The sequence below is a fragment of the Haliotis rubra genome, unplaced genomic scaffold, assembly GCF_003918875.1.
Source record: "Haliotis rubra isolate DU_JTF1 unplaced genomic scaffold, ASM391887v1 Scf618, whole genome shotgun sequence".
NCBI classification, from domain to species: domain Eukaryota; kingdom Metazoa; phylum Mollusca; class Gastropoda; order Lepetellida; family Haliotidae; genus Haliotis; species Haliotis rubra.
In genome coordinates this window covers 248,183-269,771 of record NW_025767322.1, presented here as the reverse complement: position 1 = coordinate 269,771, position 21,589 = coordinate 248,183, and the positions used below count along the sequence as shown (strand labels likewise).

General features: G+C 38.6%; 1 protein-coding gene across 1 annotated transcript; it reads right to left on the bottom strand.

Moving 5' to 3' along the window:
• Positions 1-678: 678 nt before the first annotated feature.
• LOC124256105 (transcription factor E2F3-like) lies at positions 679-14,389 on the bottom strand. Its single transcript, XM_046690047.1, has 9 exons — positions 13,852-14,389; positions 12,200-12,314; positions 11,435-11,529; positions 10,715-10,839; positions 10,238-10,311; positions 9,858-9,957; positions 7,280-7,394; positions 6,477-6,708; positions 679-5,732 (listed from the first exon to the last, which is right to left on the bottom strand). The coding sequence occupies exons 1-9, from the start codon at positions 14,101-14,103 to the stop codon at positions 5,518-5,520; spliced, it is 1,323 nt and encodes a 440-aa protein (XP_046546003.1). The 5' UTR covers positions 14,104-14,389; the 3' UTR covers positions 679-5,517.
• Positions 14,390-21,589: the final 7,200 nt, after the last annotated feature.

Genomic DNA, 21,589 nt, shown 5'->3' with positions numbered 1-21,589 from the left:
AAGTAACATAATTAAAAACAGTTGTCAGTTTAAATGGGGATTAGGCTCTTTCATGGTTTGTAGTCAAGGTCTTCACTCTGTGGTTTACAGTTTCTCTGTGTACAATAGAGGGTAGTACCCACGAAACCGACATAACTTGGGAGGAAAAATCAAGCCACTTAAGTTAATGAATTGCTAAATAACAGAACATTCAGCTAATACATCGACACAAATCTTAAACTGACTCAATAATGGTAAAAATACTTAGGGACCTTTCATAATTTATGCCTAGGAGGAGGATGATTTTAATGGAGGAGCATGTAAAATGCACCCCACCCCCCAACTATTTTTAAATATTTTATGTACAGCATTGTTGGTCCCTCCTAGTTGACACAGTGTACAAGTGATGCCCCCACCCAAACAAAATGGGTGACAGCCCACTCCAAAATCGTCACTTCCCCTCGCCATAAATTATGAACGGTCCCTTAATGTCATGTTCATGCTGAAAAGCACCTACCAGACAATCTTGAGACAGTTAACAGCAAATGTAACTCTATATGACAACCAGCAGTCTCTGAGGCTGATCACTTGTTTCAGTTTCACGCCAAACCACCATGACTGCACCCTTAAATCCACGGGTGCCTGGCAGGTACATGGATACAGTGTCCCTCCGAACAAAGAAATTCATAAAACAAGCAATTTTCTTTAAAAATATTGTTTTATTTTCTGATGGAACAAGATAGCTGCTCTTGACAATACAAATCCCATTTTGAAGTCAATTGATTTCAATGATTAGACGAGAGTGTATGTAAACGCCTTCCCATACACCAAGTTCCCTTTGTGGTTTGGTCTATAGAAACATGTTAGGAAGGGCTCCCTGCCCAGCTGGAAGCCATCATGGCAGTGGAATGTGGCTAGCTGCACTGTTGTAATCATGTCAAGTGAGAGAGTGAGGCTTTATGTTGCTTCAGCAACATTTAACTCATCCCATTAACCATGTGAACTAAATACACAGGTTCTTCTGATGAAAAATTTAAGAATTCACTATAAAAACTCAAATACATGTATATTTGATATAATGACATGATAATGTAACAAATGTTTTTCTTGTATTAGCTAGAATACTTTAATAACATCAGCCAAAGGGTGAGCTACTTGTGATGTGTGTACCTCTCATTGTCAGGAGTTGATGTGAAGTAATCTCAGTAAGATTTCAATGGAAGCTTCCTTGTAATGAAAATGTAAATTGGTCCCATGATAAAGAGATTCATACTTGGAATTAGACCAATAAAATATGTCCTGTAGGTATCTGACACATGGCATGTCTCTGAAGAGGTATTACATTAAATGTAGTGCAGTGTCTGAGATCAAAACAAACTGCAAAGATCATAGCAATGGACTCATTATCTAGAACTGATGACACATAAATGACTTATTCTTAGAAAACTACAAACTTAAAAAAATTAAAAAGCTTTGACCATGATTAAGTACACGTCATCAGTCATCGTTGGTACACATGATCAACAAAAACTACAGAAAATGAGCAGCTTCTTAAAGTATACTTTTCATCAATTGTGTATGCAGGTCGCAAGGCTGCTCTGAAACGAACATGTGCTAACTGAAATCTCAAATTCATGATTTTCTTTCAATATGATTACACATGTTAAACACACTGGTAATACATAAGTTATATGTACTTTCATTTTCAAATTATAAAAATCTTTTCAAGTACCAAGCTGGTACAAACAATCCTTATCACAGTGCTGTTTAAACACTGATAAAACATATTCCATCTTGTTAAACTCTTCACCTGAAAATTCAGGTGTAAAGATACACCTTACAATCTGTACTCTACTTAGCTGCCCTCCTGCTTCAGCTACAGACTATGTAATGCTAAATCCCAGACACTTGGTGCTGTGAACTAGTACAGGGTATTTGTAGGTGTTCCGCAAAATTCTCAATCATGACATTCATTTATCCATACAAATGACTAAGAACTGTTCGGATGAACCCACACATAAAACTGAAAGGAGCATGGTGAAGATAGATGTCAAATTGAACATTTTCCTCAAGGGAAGATAAGATCTGTTATATGACATGAGTAGATAAATGGGTGTGCACTGAGAATGCTGCAGATATGGTTACACGACAATCATTATGAAGCGAGATGTCTGGTTAAGTGACAAATATGAAAACATCAACAAGGCACTTTAAGGGCAAGATTACCTTAGTATAAAAATAACTACTGATGGATGATGGAGCATTGCACACAGCTGACACAATGAAACCCACAGATCAGGAACATCCTCATTCATGGAAGACATACACTCACACACTATGAAACTCACAGATCAGGAACATCCTCCTTCATGGAAGACATACACTTACACACACTATGAAACTCACAGATCAGGAACATCCTCCTTCATGGAAAACATACACTTACACACTATGAAACTCACAGATCAGGAACATCCTCCTTCATGGAAAACATACACTTGCACACAAATGAGAAACTGATTCACTTTCACACTCAATGAGGGAAGTTATAACTAATTTCATGCAAGAGAACAGGCAATATATTCTTGTGACTTATGTAAGCAGATAATCAATTTCTAATCTATCAATAACACCAGTAATCATTTCATTTTCAGCAATGTCTGTCAAAATATTTCACCACTGCTAATGCAATTTTAATGACCATTTCTGTTACAAGGTCGGATTGGAATAATATCTTATATTAACTACAAAACCTGTACACATTTACTAAATAAATTATACAATACAATATACACTGTTGCCAAGGAAGAGCATGTAAAAGGTCAGACCCAAGCACCTGTTTCACTTTGAGTATGTACAAGTGTCTATATGTGACCGTTTTCCAGAAAATCCATAAATGCATATGCAGTAATACCGGTAATTTTAAAAAACACATGGTAGAGCAATTACAAACCAGTCTAGCTAAGACCCCTTGATGCTCACCTTGACTATAAGCCGACTGTGGCATGGGGTAGGATATTTTTATGGCCACAATACAATCAACACTGTTTTAGTTTACTTGTCTTCATAACAAACAATCTTAAGTATTTGCTTCTCTGATTTTGTGGTGAAAGTGTACCTTCCTACTATGGAAGTTAAGGGGAGATAACTCCATGGTGGGACAAGACTCGGTCAAGTTGGTAGTTAAGTTGTGTAAAAATGAACCTTGAGTAATTAATCTTAAAATGGTTTCACTAATACTACTCAGAACACTGTGTGGCATGGTGACTAGAAATACTAAAAGATATTCCAATATTTGTTTTGTTTTCCATGTCATTAACTTCATTCAACAACACATAGCATTAAATACGTAAATATTGTTATAATAAATAAAAGGGGCAAGCTTTATAATATATAAAAGAAAACAGAAATTTTACACTGAAAATGCTGTGGTACAAAAGTAGTGGAGTAGATCAATGTTTATACAAAAGTTGGAAATGCATCTTAAAGGACAGCAGTTCTGAGAGCCTTCACAATATGCACCTTCATTCTGCAGAAATATATCTACGACTTATCAAAACAGCTAACTTCAAGCTTACTATAACACTTTTTAGCATTAACCTTGATGGTATTTTGAAAACATTAATCCAAACACAAATGTTTTGTGACATAATATCTAGATTTGTGTGCAATGAATGACAAAACCTACTGTGAACAATATAAACACTTAGTTACATCTGCCACTAGTTACAGGCTCAAATGTTCCAGGAAAAGGAGTAAAGCAGGATTTGAAATCAAGTCATGATTAGCAATGCAAGAAAACCTTTTGAGATGACCCCATACATACCTGAGACGCTCAAAACAATGGGGATGACAACATGGTTGATCAACAGGGCAATACCGTAACAATGTCAACAAAAGCACTTTTGCCGACTGTTTCACTATAATAAATACCACGGAAACAGCTCGGGCAAGGGATACCCTATCAGCACATCATGTGCTTGGCAGTGATCTGCATAATGAAAATAGGAATCATTTTGTAGTTCTTCATGTAAATATGGTATATAAATAAAGCACCTCTAGAGCAGGAGTGTGGAGAAAAGATTGCATTTTGTGTGAGCTGTGCGAGTCATGTAAGAAATAAAACACTTATGGTATTTTCTTGAACAACAGAACTCTGTTAGGAGCATATTCAACTCAGGGTTGAGCCACTCGGTGTATTTTACCTGCATATTTTCATTGTTTGATGAACAACAACGATTTGTTTATTTCTCAAATAATGATAGTGTTAATGATAGAAAAACCAATCCAATTAACTTGGTCTCAGGATCTGATCAATATGCAAATCAGGTCACTGAGCAGGAACCACTATTGTCTTGGAATGTAGCATTGGACCACCTTGGACCCCACGTTGCTCAAGTCAAGCCAACACACTATAAGCCCACTGAAGTGCGAGACTGTATTTCAGCTGGCACTGGAAACGTTATCAAGTAATTCGTACACATTTTCAAGCATTAACAACAAAAATGATTGTAATGAAAGAAAAGTTTTCTTAACTGCTCATTTAATTTTTTTTTAAAGTCTCCATGAATTCAGTAAAAACAAGATGTAAATAGAGATTATGAAAATGAATTCAGTGTTTGAGTGAATCACCCCACTTTATAATATCAGAGTGCCAAATGATTTTCAGCCATATACATCAACATAATTACTCATATCTTCTCAAACCCTATCTAGACCCGTTCACGACGTTAGTCAAAAGTTTATTTAAATGTTTGTACAGTAATGTATGAAGATAACAGTTCCTGCTTGGAGGCATTATTTGCACATATGTCGAGTCGTGACCGCACATATACTTCATGGCTATCCATAATCCTATCTATCATATAACAAATGGATTTGACAAATTGTAAGCTTTTCAAAACCTTGGCTTGAATGAAGTAACGTGGGTGTCAATGTTCAAAAGACCAACAGCTCACAAATTCAAAATCAGTACTTCTTCTCCACAAACCTGGCCTGCCATTCACACAGAAAAAGCCACACATCTACACGACACATCATGCTAACAACAATTACTGGCATGGTCACGTCTAACTAGCCACGCTCGTGTTTAGAATGCTCTGCAGGAGAGAGTGGGAAAAACAGAAAGAGTACAATCTTCACATATACATCACTGTATAACATTAAGTATGCAAGAATTTCAAGTTTAAGCTTGTACATGGTATCTACAGTGAAACCTTTGATTATTCTAGCTTTCAAGTTCGTCAGAAGGGTCAAGTGCACCAATGTTGGACCACCACGAAGACTTTCTCTTAGTACCATAACATTACATTGTCTTAAAACAATGTATTAAGTTAATGAAGGTTCAACAAAGGTTTCACCATATGAAAACAATTCCAAATGTTCCAACTCAAAACTAGGAAAACATTAACAAAATTATAAACAGTTGAATCAAATAAAAATATATTCTGGGATTTCTTGAAAAAAAGAAACAAAACAAATTTCAAAAGGACTGCAGATAGACCATTTGTCTCCTGTACAGCATTCCAAAACACACAACTATACTGCTAATGTGATATCATAGGCATCGAAGAGATCCGAGATGCCCTCGCAGTCCGTCAGACCGAACATGTAGTCGTCCACGTCCAGAGGTGGTTCCAGGTGGACAAACGGTGAGTCAAAGTTCTGGTCTTCTGTCTGCAGTAGCAGGCTCTGGTTACAGTCTGGGGACAGGTCTTCTTCCTCCAGCAGGGCATTTTTTAACTTAGGCTGACCTGAACACAGAGGACCATTCAAAATAAATACAAGGACAGGTAAGGCACTGGTTTCACCGACCTCACAGTGTGTGTGTGTGTGTGTGTACGTGCGTGCGAGCGCGTGCAACTTTAGATCATGACATGTTGTATAAGACCAGTAATCTTAAGATGATAGAGAGATTTATGTACATATGATATCACCCACTCCAGAAGTTCGTATTTTTCTTTGAGGCATTCTCTAACTGCTTTTTCCTTCCAAGATGATTGGCAATTCTGATCCTTATCATGCTACCTTGCTCTGATCAAAGTTTATACGATGGAGACAATTGGTTATCAGAAAAAGCTTTTTTAGAAATCATATCAAACTATTAGCTGGCAATGCACAGAACTGGACAACACATTACTGGTAGTGTTTTGTACCTTAAATGTTGGTTGTGGTTTTGGAAGTCTGCTTACTGATGCAACTAAGGTAACAGTGAGTGAGTGAATTAGTTTTACGCCGCACTCAGCAATATTCCAGCCATATGGCGGCGGCTAACTAAGGTAACAAAGAGTGTGACAAATACAATTAAAATTTTCCTTTAGTAAGCAGCCATGCTAGCTGAACACGAACTCTTTGATAAACAACTTGGTACATGGAGAACATTTCACACAAACCCTGCATGTGGAGAAAAGTATTGATCTGTTAATAGGGCAACATCCATGGTACTTTCTTTTAACTTTCAGACAATTCAGATTACAAGTCATCATTACTGTCCTTACCTTTAAAACTATCACAGGATACCGAGTCTTCTGAGAAACAGGAGCTCTCCTCCCCACAGCTTCCCGCACTAACGCTCTTCTTCACACTACCAACATCACTCGAGGTGCTCTCTGTTGTACCACCGCCATCACTGGGGCAGCTGTCATTGCTGTTGTCCATGTCAGTGATCTCCTCGGGACATAGGAACACTTCAATCGGACCCTTCTGACTCTTTAACCAGATCTGTATACTCTGACAACAGAAATTCTTTCATCAAACCTCAAATTCTATGTCAGTTAGACAAATAACTTTAAACAGACTGATTACAATAATTGATTTCAATGATTGATTGGTTTCAAATTTAACCAATCTTCAATTTCCTAATGATATTAATGGGATGAGTGGGTATGGTTTTACGCTGCTTTTAACAATATTCCAGCAATATCACACCAGAAATGGGCTTCACACACGGTAGCCATATGGGGAATCGAATCCAGGTCTTTGATGTGACAAGCGAACGCTTGAAACATTAGGCTACCCCACTGCCCCTATTTATGGAATGAAATTATTTGGGAAAGTGCAATTATGTAAATTATTCTTTGTTACGTAATGCTGCACTGGAGGACTGACCAACCAACAATCCAGACCCTCTGAGTACAGTTATAGGATATCAACTAAGACTGCTGTCGACCTATTACAATGCCATAAACCAATGCAGCATGATTATATACTTTTTTACATTAATTGAATTGTTTTCAACAACTACAAATTGTAACCAATTTAAAAATTAGCACCATTGTAGCTATCTGTATTATATACTTACTTGCTGTGGATCAGGCACCTCCAACCTGGTCTCTGGGGGTGCTTTAATGGCAATCACAGTTTGTTCGTCTAGAGACCGCAGATTGCGAATGTCCTGGTACGTCACATACGCTAACGTGAAAAAGTTAAGGAAACAAATACACATGGGTTCAGATAAAACAATCCATGTATTTAAATCATCTCAGAGAAGACTGTCCTGGAGTCAGCATGAAAAACAACAACATGACTGTCCTCAGTCTAGCATGCATTTCTAGGAGCGTCAGGTAACTATTCACTTGTGCAGCTAGGTCATTATTAATGCCATACATGAAGATATTGCAGATATAGGTTGCGGACCGGTAAATAGTCGAATCTTTACCAGACAATCCAGAGATCAATATCTGTCCATAGACCACTGCCATCCTGGTTCAAGGACATACTATCAACTAGGGCTGGGACGGGTCCAAATTTTCAACCTGGGTATGCCACCCCCTATTACCCGTTATGTTTATCCCCGACATCAAATTTATAAGAAATGGCAATATATTCTTCAGCTCGGAGGCTAACATTTAGAGTTTTTCAATACCTTAACCATGCATTATATTCAAAATAGGTGACTGTAAATTATGTCTAAATCTTCAAAGACAATACAAACATTTTAATCATGAAAGAATAACTTATTACACTGTTCAATCTATTAGTCACATGATCATACCGGGTCCAGGTATAGAGTGAGTGAGTTTAGGTTTACGCCGCAGCCAGAAATATTCCAGCTATATGGCGGCAGTCTTTAAATAATCGAGTCTGGACCAGACAATCCACAGATCAACAGTATGAGCATCGATCTGCGCAATTGGGAACCGATGACATGTGTCAACCAAGCCAGCGAGCCTGACCACCCAATCCTGTTCATCACCTTTTACGACAAGCAAGGGTTACTGAAGGTTCATTCTAACCCGGACCTTCACAGGTCCGGGGTATTGAGACGGGTACCTGGGTCCAACTCATTACCCACCCATCCCAGGTATACAGGATACCCATCCAAGCCCTACTATCAACCAACCACTACACCTGACCAGCCAACAGAAGAAGTCACCTCTAGTACAGGGTCATTTGGCTCACAAAACATTGTTACACTTATATCTTTCTATGCTGCATATAGTGACAATCAGTGACATTGTACTTTCTGGGAATGGAATGTAAAACCTTATCTTATACGCGTGTGGAGATTTACTTATATCCTAAGTACTGGAAATTTGCATCTGCAAACATGATGCAAGTTCCATCTATAAATTTATAGTTTAACTAAAATTGTTAATGAGCTGATAGGTAATGTCACTTGCAGCGGACAGTCGCATTGGTGGAATCAAGCTTCCAGGCATCACAGAAGTCAGGAAAGCAGATATACCCTTTAAAAAATAATCATGAAACATCAGCCTCCTGTAAGCCTATGTGCACATTATGTGGGTAATAAAAGTAAAGTCAAGACTGCTCTCACAAAATTACATACAAATTTCTGCTGTCAAGAAACACCAACACAAAACTGCTGTGGGAATTACTATGACAGATTTAGCTTAACAAGTGTTATTTACTAATCAATATGTCCATACTTCCAAATCGGCTGAAAGTAATATGTATTCCTGAAGTTGCAAATTGGGTAGAGCACTGAATAATCAAACCTAATGCCTACTGTGACTAGTATCTACTTCCAATCAGGAAAGAAGTATACAACTTCTGAACGTAAAATATCATTGTCCTGATTAGAAAGAAAGTTAAGTCAAGAGAACGACTTAGTGTTCAAGAATAGCGTCTGACCCTCTGACAAATCTGGCAGATTCCCCAACGGTCTGATAGAAGTCTACAAACCCACCAGCCCCAGTGTCTGACTGTATATTTCACAATGACTTTGAGTGAAGTTGTTATATGTGACATGTGACACTTGTTTGCTGTTTAAAAATCTTATGTTTGTTAATAATTTCAAGACCACCTCCGTGGTGTAGTGGTTAGAGCGTCCGCCCATAGAGTGGAAGGTCGTGGGTTCCATCCCCGATCGTGTCATACCAAAAGACGTTAAAATATGGTACTTGTTGGTCCCTGCCTGGCACTCCGCATTAATGGGGACAAGAAGGACTGGTCGGCTCGGAGTCAGTATAATGTGTCTGAGTGGGGTATTCATGCTTCACTGCGGTATGGTATCTCAGTGGGCTAGAACTATAAAACCAGCTTCAGTCTGGGTGAAATATTCTCAAGCACTATTCTCAAGCACGTTAAACCCAATTTCACCTCACCTAATAATTTCAATGCCAATTATAACAAATGTTAAATCTGAAATGTGTCTTTAATTTTATTCTATGGGTCCTGTGAATTTTCAACGAGTCAAGACAGACATCTGAAACTTACGGGACCCAATGTCCTATTACACCATTCGTGACCACTGACAACTGATTCATATCAGCCACAGAAAATTGAAGAGGGGTAGGCACCTGATGAAACATCTCCAATAGCATCTCAGTTCTACCAGCACATTAATTACTCCAGATCTTACAGATGTTTCTCATGATGTTCATAATTTAAGTTCTAATCTGTTGAATAAAGGATATCGAGCATTGTCTGCATCTTCCGTCATGTTTTTCAGCTGTCTTGTCGAGTTGGCTATTAAATCATCGAGCATGTTTTCTTTAGCTTCCAAATCTGCCACATCTGAAAAAAACAAGCCAGTCATTATGTCCACTGTCTTCACCTTTTAGGGCAATACCTTTACAAGTGTATAGATCAACAACTATTTTCAGTGGTCTCCAATGTTTACTTTTGATCATCACTCTAATATTGGAATTATCAAACAAATGATAATTTGTAGATTTGATAAAGCAATCATAGCTTTATGAATATCAAAATACAATGCTTAAGTATCAATTTTACAAATATCTCAACACAAAGATGACTTTGTGAATATGATTACATAGATTTATAGCACACAAACCTGAATGTAAGTCGACAACATCTGTACTTATCATAGGCAGCCCTTTGGAAGCAGCGATAGAATTAGTAGCACCTCTGAAACATAAACATACACTGTGACAGAGGTTTGTCAAAATGTAACTATAGTATTTCATGTTGTTAGCGCATTTAACGTACTACAAGGATAACCAAAGAATGTTGCATACCCTCTAAACCCATTTCAGAGAGAACTCAAAAATAGTTGATGTGAAACACAAATTTAACACCAGCTAGTATTTCAAAACAAAGCGACAGGCACAAAGTGTTCATACACTTTATAATATAAGTTATTTAGAGGCAAGCAATGACATGTCTTCAGGACTCGTGGTGTTTGTATATTGTGATTTGACATAATATATTTGGGGGGGTTTGAGCCTTCACAAGCTTCCACTACAAATTACCTTTCTACAAAACAATTAGAAAACACTGTTCTATTATACACTAAAGACTTCATACTCACTTCCATTGAATATTATTTTTAGATTTTTTCTGTATTAAGTTAATTCCCTCTAGGACGTTTGTTATATCGTATATTCTTCTCTTCTGCACTTCTAGTTCCTCTGCAGCCTTGTTTAAATCTACAACCTGGAAATACACAGCAATATAAATATATGTACATCAGAAATCAAAACGCATAAATAAATTCTTGTCTGGGCATCTGGTTGTCTTTGAGTAATAAGATTAAGGTCAGACAAACAAGTGATTCATATCAAGAAGACGAGAAACATCCCATGCAGTTACAGTGTCACAAAATCAGCCAAGTCACTGCCTCTAACCAACTGACCTAAGGCACTCCAAACAACAGTGCTTGGGACCTCACTGTCAGAATTCATCATCTTACATAAACTATGTTCCTTGTTCACCGGCAAACACACATGGACAAACCTGTTTCCTGCAAGTTCAAATACCAGTGAGCCTTCCTGAGATTGTAGGAAGTAGGCATTGATTTGACATATTGGTATTAACATCAATTCATTAATCATAAAAATAATTATTCCTTACATGTACAGATAAATAGTACCAATGTTGGTCTACAATTAATAAATGAACTACTGAGAATGAACTAAGCTGATCCATTACTTGTCTTAAAATGAGTGTCTTCTAACTATAGCTCATGCTGCACATATGATGAAATCCTTGATAAACGCCAGCTGAACACAGGTAATCAAATTAAACTTACACCATCAGGGGCAGTTCGTAATAACCCTACAAACTTCTTTGTGAGCAGACCGAGCGAAGTATCATAGCGAGTCTTCTCAAGGGGAGACCGAGCAGCTGCAAGACAGGAGGGCACATGAAAACAGGGGAGCATCATGGAGCCTTTGTAGTTCGTCTTGATATTAATTCAAAACAGGGATTTTAAAACTTTCAACATCCATGAAAAGGACCTAATGACTTTTCATTTCAAATTCTGTAGAGTACAAATTTGGGACTGGCTTGTCATTGAAAGATGAGCAACATATAGTTGGCAATATTACAGCAATGTCCATGGCTTGTAAACAGTGGGCCAAGACATAGGTTGACAGCACAGGTGTATTCCATATGGGTGACACATTACTTTTTACTGATCAATGGGCTCTTATTATGCTTATCCCAAGCGTGGACTCGTGAGGATATATTCTATACCCTTGACTTCGAAAAGGATCACACGAAACAATCGACTGGACGGTTATGTCATCGATATTGGGAACCAATTTATCATTTAAGATATTTTGCCAGATATTTGGATGGGTGCTCAGGGAAAGGATAAATTACCACCTATGATTATCAATTGGTGTTGAATTGTCGATAGTCTAAGAGTTTCAGTCTATGTGCTGTGTCTAACCACAGATCAAATATCTGGGAGTCGCTGAAAGACCGTAATCATGTTTTCTACACACTGAAAGGGAAACTATTGGTAATCAATCTAACACTGATCATTGTGATGCAAAGTAGCATATCTTACTGCGAGCACGAGGACTTGACTCTGATGGGTATCTGCCTCTTCGCTTGCAGCTCTTAGGGGTCTTGAAACCTTCCAATCGCATGCCATCCGGTTCCAGCTCCAGCTTCCTCTTTGCCTGCAACAGCAATCAACAACATACACTACAGCAAAGAACAGCATGCACCAGTCGACAACATGCACAACAATAGTTGACAACATGCACACCAGTAAACCAACACACAACAGTCAACAGCATGCATAACACCAGTCACCACATCACTAATGTAATGCTCCAAAAAAAAAAAGTTTCTGCTGAGTCAGCAGATTTCTTGGAAGACCTGGTTCATCATATACTAGTCTTAGAATAAATGGTCACCTTTACTGATAAGTGTAAAAAATTCTTCAATCTTTGTATCTTCAATTACTCTTTTCTTATCTTGTAACTATGTCAAACACATGCAATGTTGCATCTTGTTTCAGGGTTCAATCATAAGACTATTTCATGGCTAAGCAAGTAAGGACATTAAAGCTTGGGTTGCTCAAGAAATGCAGACTACAAGCTAACAATGACAGGCACTGACCATAGTATGACTCCTGTTTCAACACTACAAATATGAGCAAATATATATAACATTATTTTGTTCGTGCTTTTAACATGTATTTGATACAACATATTGATTATTCAACATGTCCCATCAGTGGAGCTGGGTATGAGTAAGTTAAAATTTAAAGTCACTTTGGCAATATTTCAGCAATATCATGACTAGGAGCTGGGTATGAAATAAATCAGGACTGTGAAAGCTTCAAAATCATGTACTTTTACGGTCCTGAATACAAAATTAGAAATAATGATCATCATCAAAATATAATATACTCAGCTACATCATTGTTATTGTACCACAACCTTGATACACCAGCTAACAACCAAAAGTGAATAAATAGGTTTTTTTTTAATAATATATGAACCCCAATCCAAAAGTTATCAGCACCTTATACCTATAAATGAAACTGGATTAATATGAGAGAGTTAGAATTGAAGTTTTCTTTGTTCATCCACAAAGTTTAATAGCCGTATCACAATTTCTACTTTAGTGATATACATAACATGATTTTATCTTAGCGCATTGTTTATGTGGTAATGATATGCAGTAATATGGCCCCACATATAAAACAGCAGAAGATGCAAATTTACAAGAGTTTTGAGTATACAATGTACATAATTCAGTTGCTCTTAAGAACCTCCACAAAGGAAATTGTCAAAATCAAGCAAATTTAACTTATTCCGGAACAATTTAAGTTTTATCCTGTGCATTATTTTAACATTTCACAAATTTCAACAGAGTATCCTGTTATGAAACGTTGCACGTCATCCAGATATTTGAAGAGAGGCCATTTTTAAAGGTCAAATATCGAAAGTGGAGGAACTTAGATTAACAGTTTTAAAGTTAATGTCCACGGGCGTCTGAACTTTTGTGCCATCAAAACAGGAAACCAATACGAGTTTCATTGTATAAAACTTTCAACAGTAAAATATTTCAAAACAATAGGATGATTTCGCCAGGCTGGTAAGCGACAGGGGATGGGCGGAGCCCCCGTCGACTTGTTGCACATTTTGATACATTGCATATGCAGTGTAGCTATATGCATACGTGGCCAAGTTGTTTGCATGTTACCTGTGGTCGTATTAATGAGGGTTTCATTGGGGAGGGACTGTAGTTAGGTCCTTGTGGTGTAAAACCAGCCTCAACTTTCACTGTCGAGTAAAGTCCCAAGTCTCCCGAAGCCAGCATCTTGTTAGCACTCGATGGATGTTTATAAATACTCGTCAAGTTCATAATTTGAGGTGATTTGGCTTCCACGCCAGGTTCTTGCTTTACAACAACAGGATACGCCTGCTTCGTAACTAGTGTCTGTTTTCGTGGCATTTTGAGCACTTTCCAAAATAATTTTAAGGTCAGTCCGGTCCCTGGGCAATCTTGTGTAAGTTGTCAACTTCCGAGTAGGGGTACACATCAATCACAAAATAAATATCCATCCATGTTGCAACATCCGAAATAAGTTCAAAACAGAATAAGGTAGTAATCCAAGTGTGCAAAAATCGCCCAAAGTATCCAGTTGAAGTTGCTAAAAGCGATAGATGAGACAGATTGTTCGGATGGTAGTTTTCGGATTCTCGGCTCTCAGCCTCACTGTGAATCACAACAAAGCAGCAGATCAATTGGCGCGAAATCATATTTCCCGCGATCTGACATCACGTGAAATAGCCCGGTACTGAGCATACGTAATGCGGAACACGATCAGGATTAACATTTGACCAAAGGGGCGCTAATTAGACACTTTTGTCCTCCAGAAATTGCCGACATCACACACATTTAACATGTGACTTAACTTGGGTGATATTAACACTCTCTTCAGTGTTACTGCAACAACTTCCTTTTGATGAATTATTTTAATGCAGGTCTCGGGCCTCTTCATTCATTCTTAAAACTCAAAAGTGAAATCGACAACTCGGCCTCAGATGAAAACAAGACCCACATCGCAAAGCCATGCAAAAAGAAGACATTTATTATTGATCCAAACACTTGTGACGGTAAACACTTCAACATAAAGTTTCCCTCCTTATTAACATAAAATTTTCTATACAGTAGGTTACCCGTAATCTACATCCCCTTCGAGCCAGCGTGGCATTTGGAATTTTTTCACAACACGTGTCTATCATACTTCTAACATCATGAAATTACTAAACAAGCGAACAAACAAATAAAGGGTTTTGATTACAAGTACACTGCTCATAAAACTTTTTCAACACACCGGGGAGCGGTGCTGTATTTCTTGAATTAAAATCATTTGTTTTTAATATAAATGTATGACTATTCATAAACTTTACACATTCCCGCTTGCGCCTGACATACAAAAGCTTTGAAACGTATATGTATCTATATTTCTATGTATGGTATGAATATCTATAGCTCTTGCCTGCTCATATTCATTTTCATTAACGAACACCATATATATAATTATGGTGACATATTGTTTATAATGGCATGTTGATATGGACGATGCATACAACAAACATAACATATTTCAATATAATATGTTATACGTTGTTTATCCAGTTAAATGAATCTCGTTATAAACAAAAAGTATATTCGTCGAGCCTCACGTAGTTCAGGGTGTCGCAGGGTGTCAGCATTTTGCCGATCCAGCGCCTTTGTGTTCGCCTGACCTAAACATCGCCTGCGGTCAGTCAGTAAACGATAACCACATATACCCAGTTGTATCTCCTGCAGATTACACCGTGTTATGCAACTACGTACACATATGAGCATAAGTATATATTTGCCCGTAAATAGTATTTAGCTTGGTAGATACACATCAATGAAATGTATGTTATCATTGCTGTCCACATGCAATAAACGCGTTTGCCGGGAGATGGACGTGCTATTATACTATATAGTGTGGGTATGTTTGTGTATTACTCTAGATGAATGATTCAATTCCAATACAATATGTGAAGTTATAAGATCGTAGACACATTTAATTTTACATTTAGTTATTCACGCTTCCATGTACTATAAACGAATGCATGTTGTCTGTATCAGGTATGACTTCAAGGTTTTCTCTGTAACAAAATATTTAATATACATCCGACTTCGATATAAAAGAATTATGATATCAGATTTATTTATCAGTTATTTACTGATAGTATCTATTTTATTTACAAATATGGTTCGTTAAAAAATATATATATTTGCATGAAAAACTGAAAATCGTGTGATTTGTGCGACGACTGCTCCTGCATGCATGAGTGAACGGGAGAAATGCCTAGGTCAGTGACTGACCTTGCAGTCATTGTTGACCACAGGAAACTGTCACAAACCATGTCCGGAGATTGCATCAACGCCCCCTGTCGGCCTCCTGTCCCCTCTCCGGGCTATATCCCCTTAATTGCGTTAATTCGGCCGATTTGTGTACAGTGGTACACAAACAGTTTTAACTGTGGCACATCTATAGGCTTAACGATGTAGCGACCCCCAGGCTGATTACTGCACAAGATATGCAGTAAATCTCAACAGAAACTTTGTCTGTGTGTGATTTGAATCTTTGACCACCGTCAGCTAAGACTGACAGAGTTCGGACAATCCAGCGTATATATTCTTTCCATGTGACTAAAATGTATGCTTTAGCTAAACGAACATGTCCTCTTCTACTTTACGACCATGACGTCTGACGAGGTTCATCTGCTGGATCACCCGCCTAGTAAATGTATTTCAACCTATGTCGACGTTTTCAGGAATCATGAAATATCTGTATAGAAGCTGTGGTATCAATGAAAACAGAATTGGCTCATGGATTTTATTGTTCTGTATATTTCAATACTTGCACCAACCCCTTTTTGAAGCTGAAATCGGAATGTCAAGCGCCTTCATCTTCAAGGATATGTGGATGGCCTGCAAGAGAGTCGGTACTGAAGCTCACTATAGAGTGACTGTCTGACAACATATGCTCAGGTTTATGTATGGGGCACAAGTATGAAATGTGTTATTTAAACGTAATGGTATTTTATCGGAGGTAAATGCTTTATACATCAGCTGACAATATAAAACAGAGATAAATTAAGGATTTCAATTCATTTACCATTCTTTCTAATGCCATGGACCCGTGAAGATATCCGGATTAGAATTGGTCTTCAGTAACCCATGCTTGTCGTAAGAGGATACTAACGGGATCGAGTGGTCAGGCTCGCTGGCTTGGTTGACACATGTCATCGGTTCCCAGTTGCGTAGATCGATGCTCATGCTGTTGATCACTGGTTTGTTTGGTCCAGGCTCGATTATTTACAGACCGCCGCCATATAGCTGGAATATTGCTGAGTGTGGAGGAAAACTAAACTCACTCACTCTTATGCGATGGTTCAGCACAGATGCTAGCACATGTATAAAGCATCTATATACATGTCTCTGTGTGTATCTAAGCCAATGATTACTAGTATGTCTACTTCTAATAAAACATACAACTATGATGGAGTACCACGCAGCTTGAGAGTTGTACCATTCTTGTCAACTTCAAGAATGTCATTAAAGGGTTCATTGATAGTGCTGCATGTTTCTCAAATGCCACATAGATATGTTGTTATAATTGTCGTTTTAAATGTCAAAACAGACATGTGACACATCTACTCATCGGCTGAACCAAACTGCAAGCACTATTTTCCATGCATGTAGTGCACTTTGAAGTATTTCGTTGTGTTGATATCACGAATCTCTGGGAAACGAGGTTGCGATGAAACGTATAAAGGTTAGCTATATAGCTTCGTGGGAACTGCGAAGTCAGTGCATTACAATTAAGACGGTCGTGTAATTATCCTCGGTACAGCATGTGCACAAAGGTCTTCCCAGCAGCGGGGAGGGTGTAGCGGGTAGTCAAATAGTAAGACATTCCTTCAGTATTGCTCAAGCATGACCGGTGTTGGATGTCAACACAAAACTGGCTCTCAGTATACGTATGAGTCTGTCCTATCTCGTCATCAATCGAGGTCAAGGCTGACAGGTCACCACGACAACCTTGATCCGAGGCCATTATTGTGCTAAAATGCTTCCTCAATGTAATTTTCCATCAGATAACGGATTTGTCAGTTTAATGTATACATTTATTAAAAACATGTTTATATGAACATGGCTATTTGATGTTGATGTATTTAATAAGGGTACCACAGTTGTGTATTGGGGACTTAAGTTTGCATGCAGTGTTTGGGCGACAGTTTTCATCTTACTAACTTCTGTAATTTGTTGGTCAAATACAAACATCAAGTGTGTGATTTCTTGCTCGACAGTTTGAATTGTTTCAATGTTTCTGGAGTCTTGCGTTTGACGCCATGCTTGAGATAACCCTCTCAAACTACAAGGGTGCATATTTCTCCCACGTCTACATACTTCTGTGCTTGTATACAGATCATGCGTCTGCCCTCGATGTGGGCTTGGTGGAGTGTTTAGCATACAGCACAGTTGGGGAAGAATGTTGATCGTGGTACAAGGACAGGTACACCCTGAACGTGACATCCTTCATCAAACGGCTTTTACAAACTACTGATAATACAGACCAATATCAGACGTATACTGTTGTAAATAAGGGTGTTCTGCCAACACGAGGACCCACAGTGATAGAGCAATGGGTCCTCTTCTCTAGGTATTCATATAGCTAGAATACAGTTGTAAATAGGGGTGTTCTGCCAACACGAGGACCCACAGTGATAGAGCAATGGGTCCTCTTCTCTAGGTATTCATATAGCTAGAATACAGTTGTTTACAATGAACAAACTCATCGTTCCTCCTTTTATGACCGTTACCAATATCAACTACAGTTTCAGAATAATACTCTGTACCACCAGCTATGGTATAGTCAGGTATAGTGACATATACTCTGTAACACCAGCTATGGTATAGTCAGTACTGTCAGGTATAGTGACATATAGTCTGTCATCAGCTATGGTATTCATCAGGTACTGTCAGGTACAATGACATATACTCTGTAACACTAGCTATGGTATAGTCAGTTCTGTCAGGTATAGTGACATATACTCTGTAACACCAGCTATGGTATAATCAAGTATAGTGACATATACTCTGTAACACCAGCTATGGTATAGTCAAGTATAGTGACATATACTTTGTAACACCAGCTATGGTATAGTCAGTTCTGTCAGGTATAGTGACATATACTCTGTAACACCAGCTATGGTATAGTCAGTACTGTCAGGTATAGTGACATATACTCTGTAACACCAGCAATGGTATAGTCAGTTCTGTCAGGTATAGTGACATATACTCTGTAACACCAGCTATGGTATAATCAAGTATAGTGACATATACTCTGTAACACCAGCTATGGTATAATCAAGTATAGTAACATATACTCTGTAACACCAGCTATGGTATAATCAAGTATAGTGACATATACTCTGTAACACCAGCTATGGTATAGTCAAGTATAGTGACATATACTCTGTAACACCAGCTATGGTATAGTCAGTTCTGTCAGGTATAGTGGCATATACTCTGTAACACCAGCTATGGTATAGTCAGTACTGTCAGGTATAGTGACACCAGCTATGGTATAATCAAGTATAGTGACATATACTCTGTAACACCAGCTATGGTATAGTCAAGTATAGTGACATATACTCTGTAACACCAGCTATGGTATAGCCAGTAGTGGCAGGTACAGTGATTTCTACGCTGTAACATCAGCTATGGTATAGCCAGTACTGTCAGGTATAGTGACATATACTCTGTAACATCAGCTATGGTATAGCCAGTACTGTCAGTTATAGTGACATATACTCTGTAACATCAGCTATGGTATAGTCAGTACTGTCAGGTATAGTGACATATACTCTGTAACACCAGCTATGGTATAGCCAGTAGTGGCAGGTACAGTGATTTCTACTCTGTAACACCAGCTATGGTATAGCCAGTAGTGGCAGGTACAGTGATTTCTATTCTGTAACACCAGCTATGGTATAGCCAGTACTGGCAGGTACAGTGATTTCTACTCTGTAACATTGTCAATACAGCCACACATGGGACTGAATCTGTAATACCAGGCAATGCCATGTATACTGCCCGACAAAATGACTCACTGTATAATCATCTAGTTTCAGAAAGTCAAAGTCCCTGAAAGAGCTGAGAATGGGATTACAGGCCGGGAGCGTCGAGAAGGGGATGTGGGGTGGAATATATTAGGGTAGCTTGATCAAGCACATGCCCACTTGACTGGCTGTGTGGAAACACAAAAACACATATCTAGTACACGCTGCCCGTTAACTGACTGGTTTACACCATAAAACAAACAAATAAACAAACAAACAAACAAATAAACTAACAAATAAACAAACAAACAAACAAACAAGCAAGCACTCACGCACACACGCACGCACGCACGCACGCACGCACATATTGTAAACAGTAGTCTGTGTCACAGTCGATGAACAACATTATTTTCATCATCATCCAGGCCTTTAAAAAATACTGCAATGCTAAAGTCCTGAATGAAGCAAGTCTAGATTTCCTCAGGGCCATCTCCCCTGTCACTGGGGCTCCTTTTCAGATTAAAAGGAATGATTTGTTCATATCACACTTATATATATTCAGAGACTGAGCGTTAGTCTTCGAAAATGGTAGAATGACTCTCTAAGTAACTTTTTAAGACGCTCCGTTCACGCTGATTGGGCCCCTGAACCTGTATATGGAAGCTGGGGACAGACTGCTCTCATGTGACCCTGCACAGCTGACCCCGATTAAAGGCCACCTGTCCCCGTGTACTGTAAATGGCGGGAAAAGGCGGTCGCACCAACAGGTGCTTGTCTTGGTTGTTGAATAGCTGATGTGTCGGATTAACAACGGGAGGACAAGGGGAGCTGTCTTCATTTCAACTGCAGTAAGGTATCTTATGAGAGCTCCAGCTGAATGATGCGTTGACAGAAAGAGGCTACACATATTTTGTAAATAAAACACAATAATACCGTACATGTGAGATGTGCATGCATATTTAATGAATATCAATATATCAATGCAGTCATGCAGCATATTTCTTTCGTTGACTCAGTCGGGTGTGGTAATACATGGATATCCTGAGTGTTGGGCCCACATACAGCTGTTAGGCCCTGTGACATAGAACAGTTGTACCTCAGAGAGAGTCGGTTTCAGTCAATAGGGCGTCTCCATCTTATTTGGATTAGTAACCGAGATGCCAGATTAAATTCGTCTATACAATGTAGACGATCGGGACAGCCCATATTCAGAAGTATTAAATATCAGACTTTACCGCTTTAGAGCTCTTTTCCCGTTATAGTGTTACACTCTTCAAAAAAATAAACGCATAGGTGCTTTTGAGAATATTGGACTCCTGTGCAGCAAAAACAAAATAAATATACTATTTCTTTCCATCATCTTTGTGTGATTGTAAACAGCTTCAGCGCCAATACGCGGCAATTATCTCTCTCTATCTCTCACACACACACACACACACACACACACACACACACACACACACACACACACACACACACACACCCGCCTTCTTGTTTTAGAAGCGTTTGAAGAAATATTCGCCAAAAGCGTCACCAAGAAAACATGCAAAGCAAGATGCACGTGCAAGTAACCGGAAAAACATGCGGTATCGATCACTATAAAAAGGCAAATGTTGTGTTTAATTTTGTCATTCGTGTTTGCCTGAAAAAGAGGAAATCTCATGTCGCTTATCAAAACATCCGCCATAGACCGCCATGAAGCTGGGGAGTCGCAGTCTGCAGTTGCCCGACATTTCAACGTTCATCAGAGCACCATATCTCGCATTTGGGATCGTTTCCTGCAGTCTATATCCGCCCAAGATAGCCCGAGAAGCGGCCGTCCA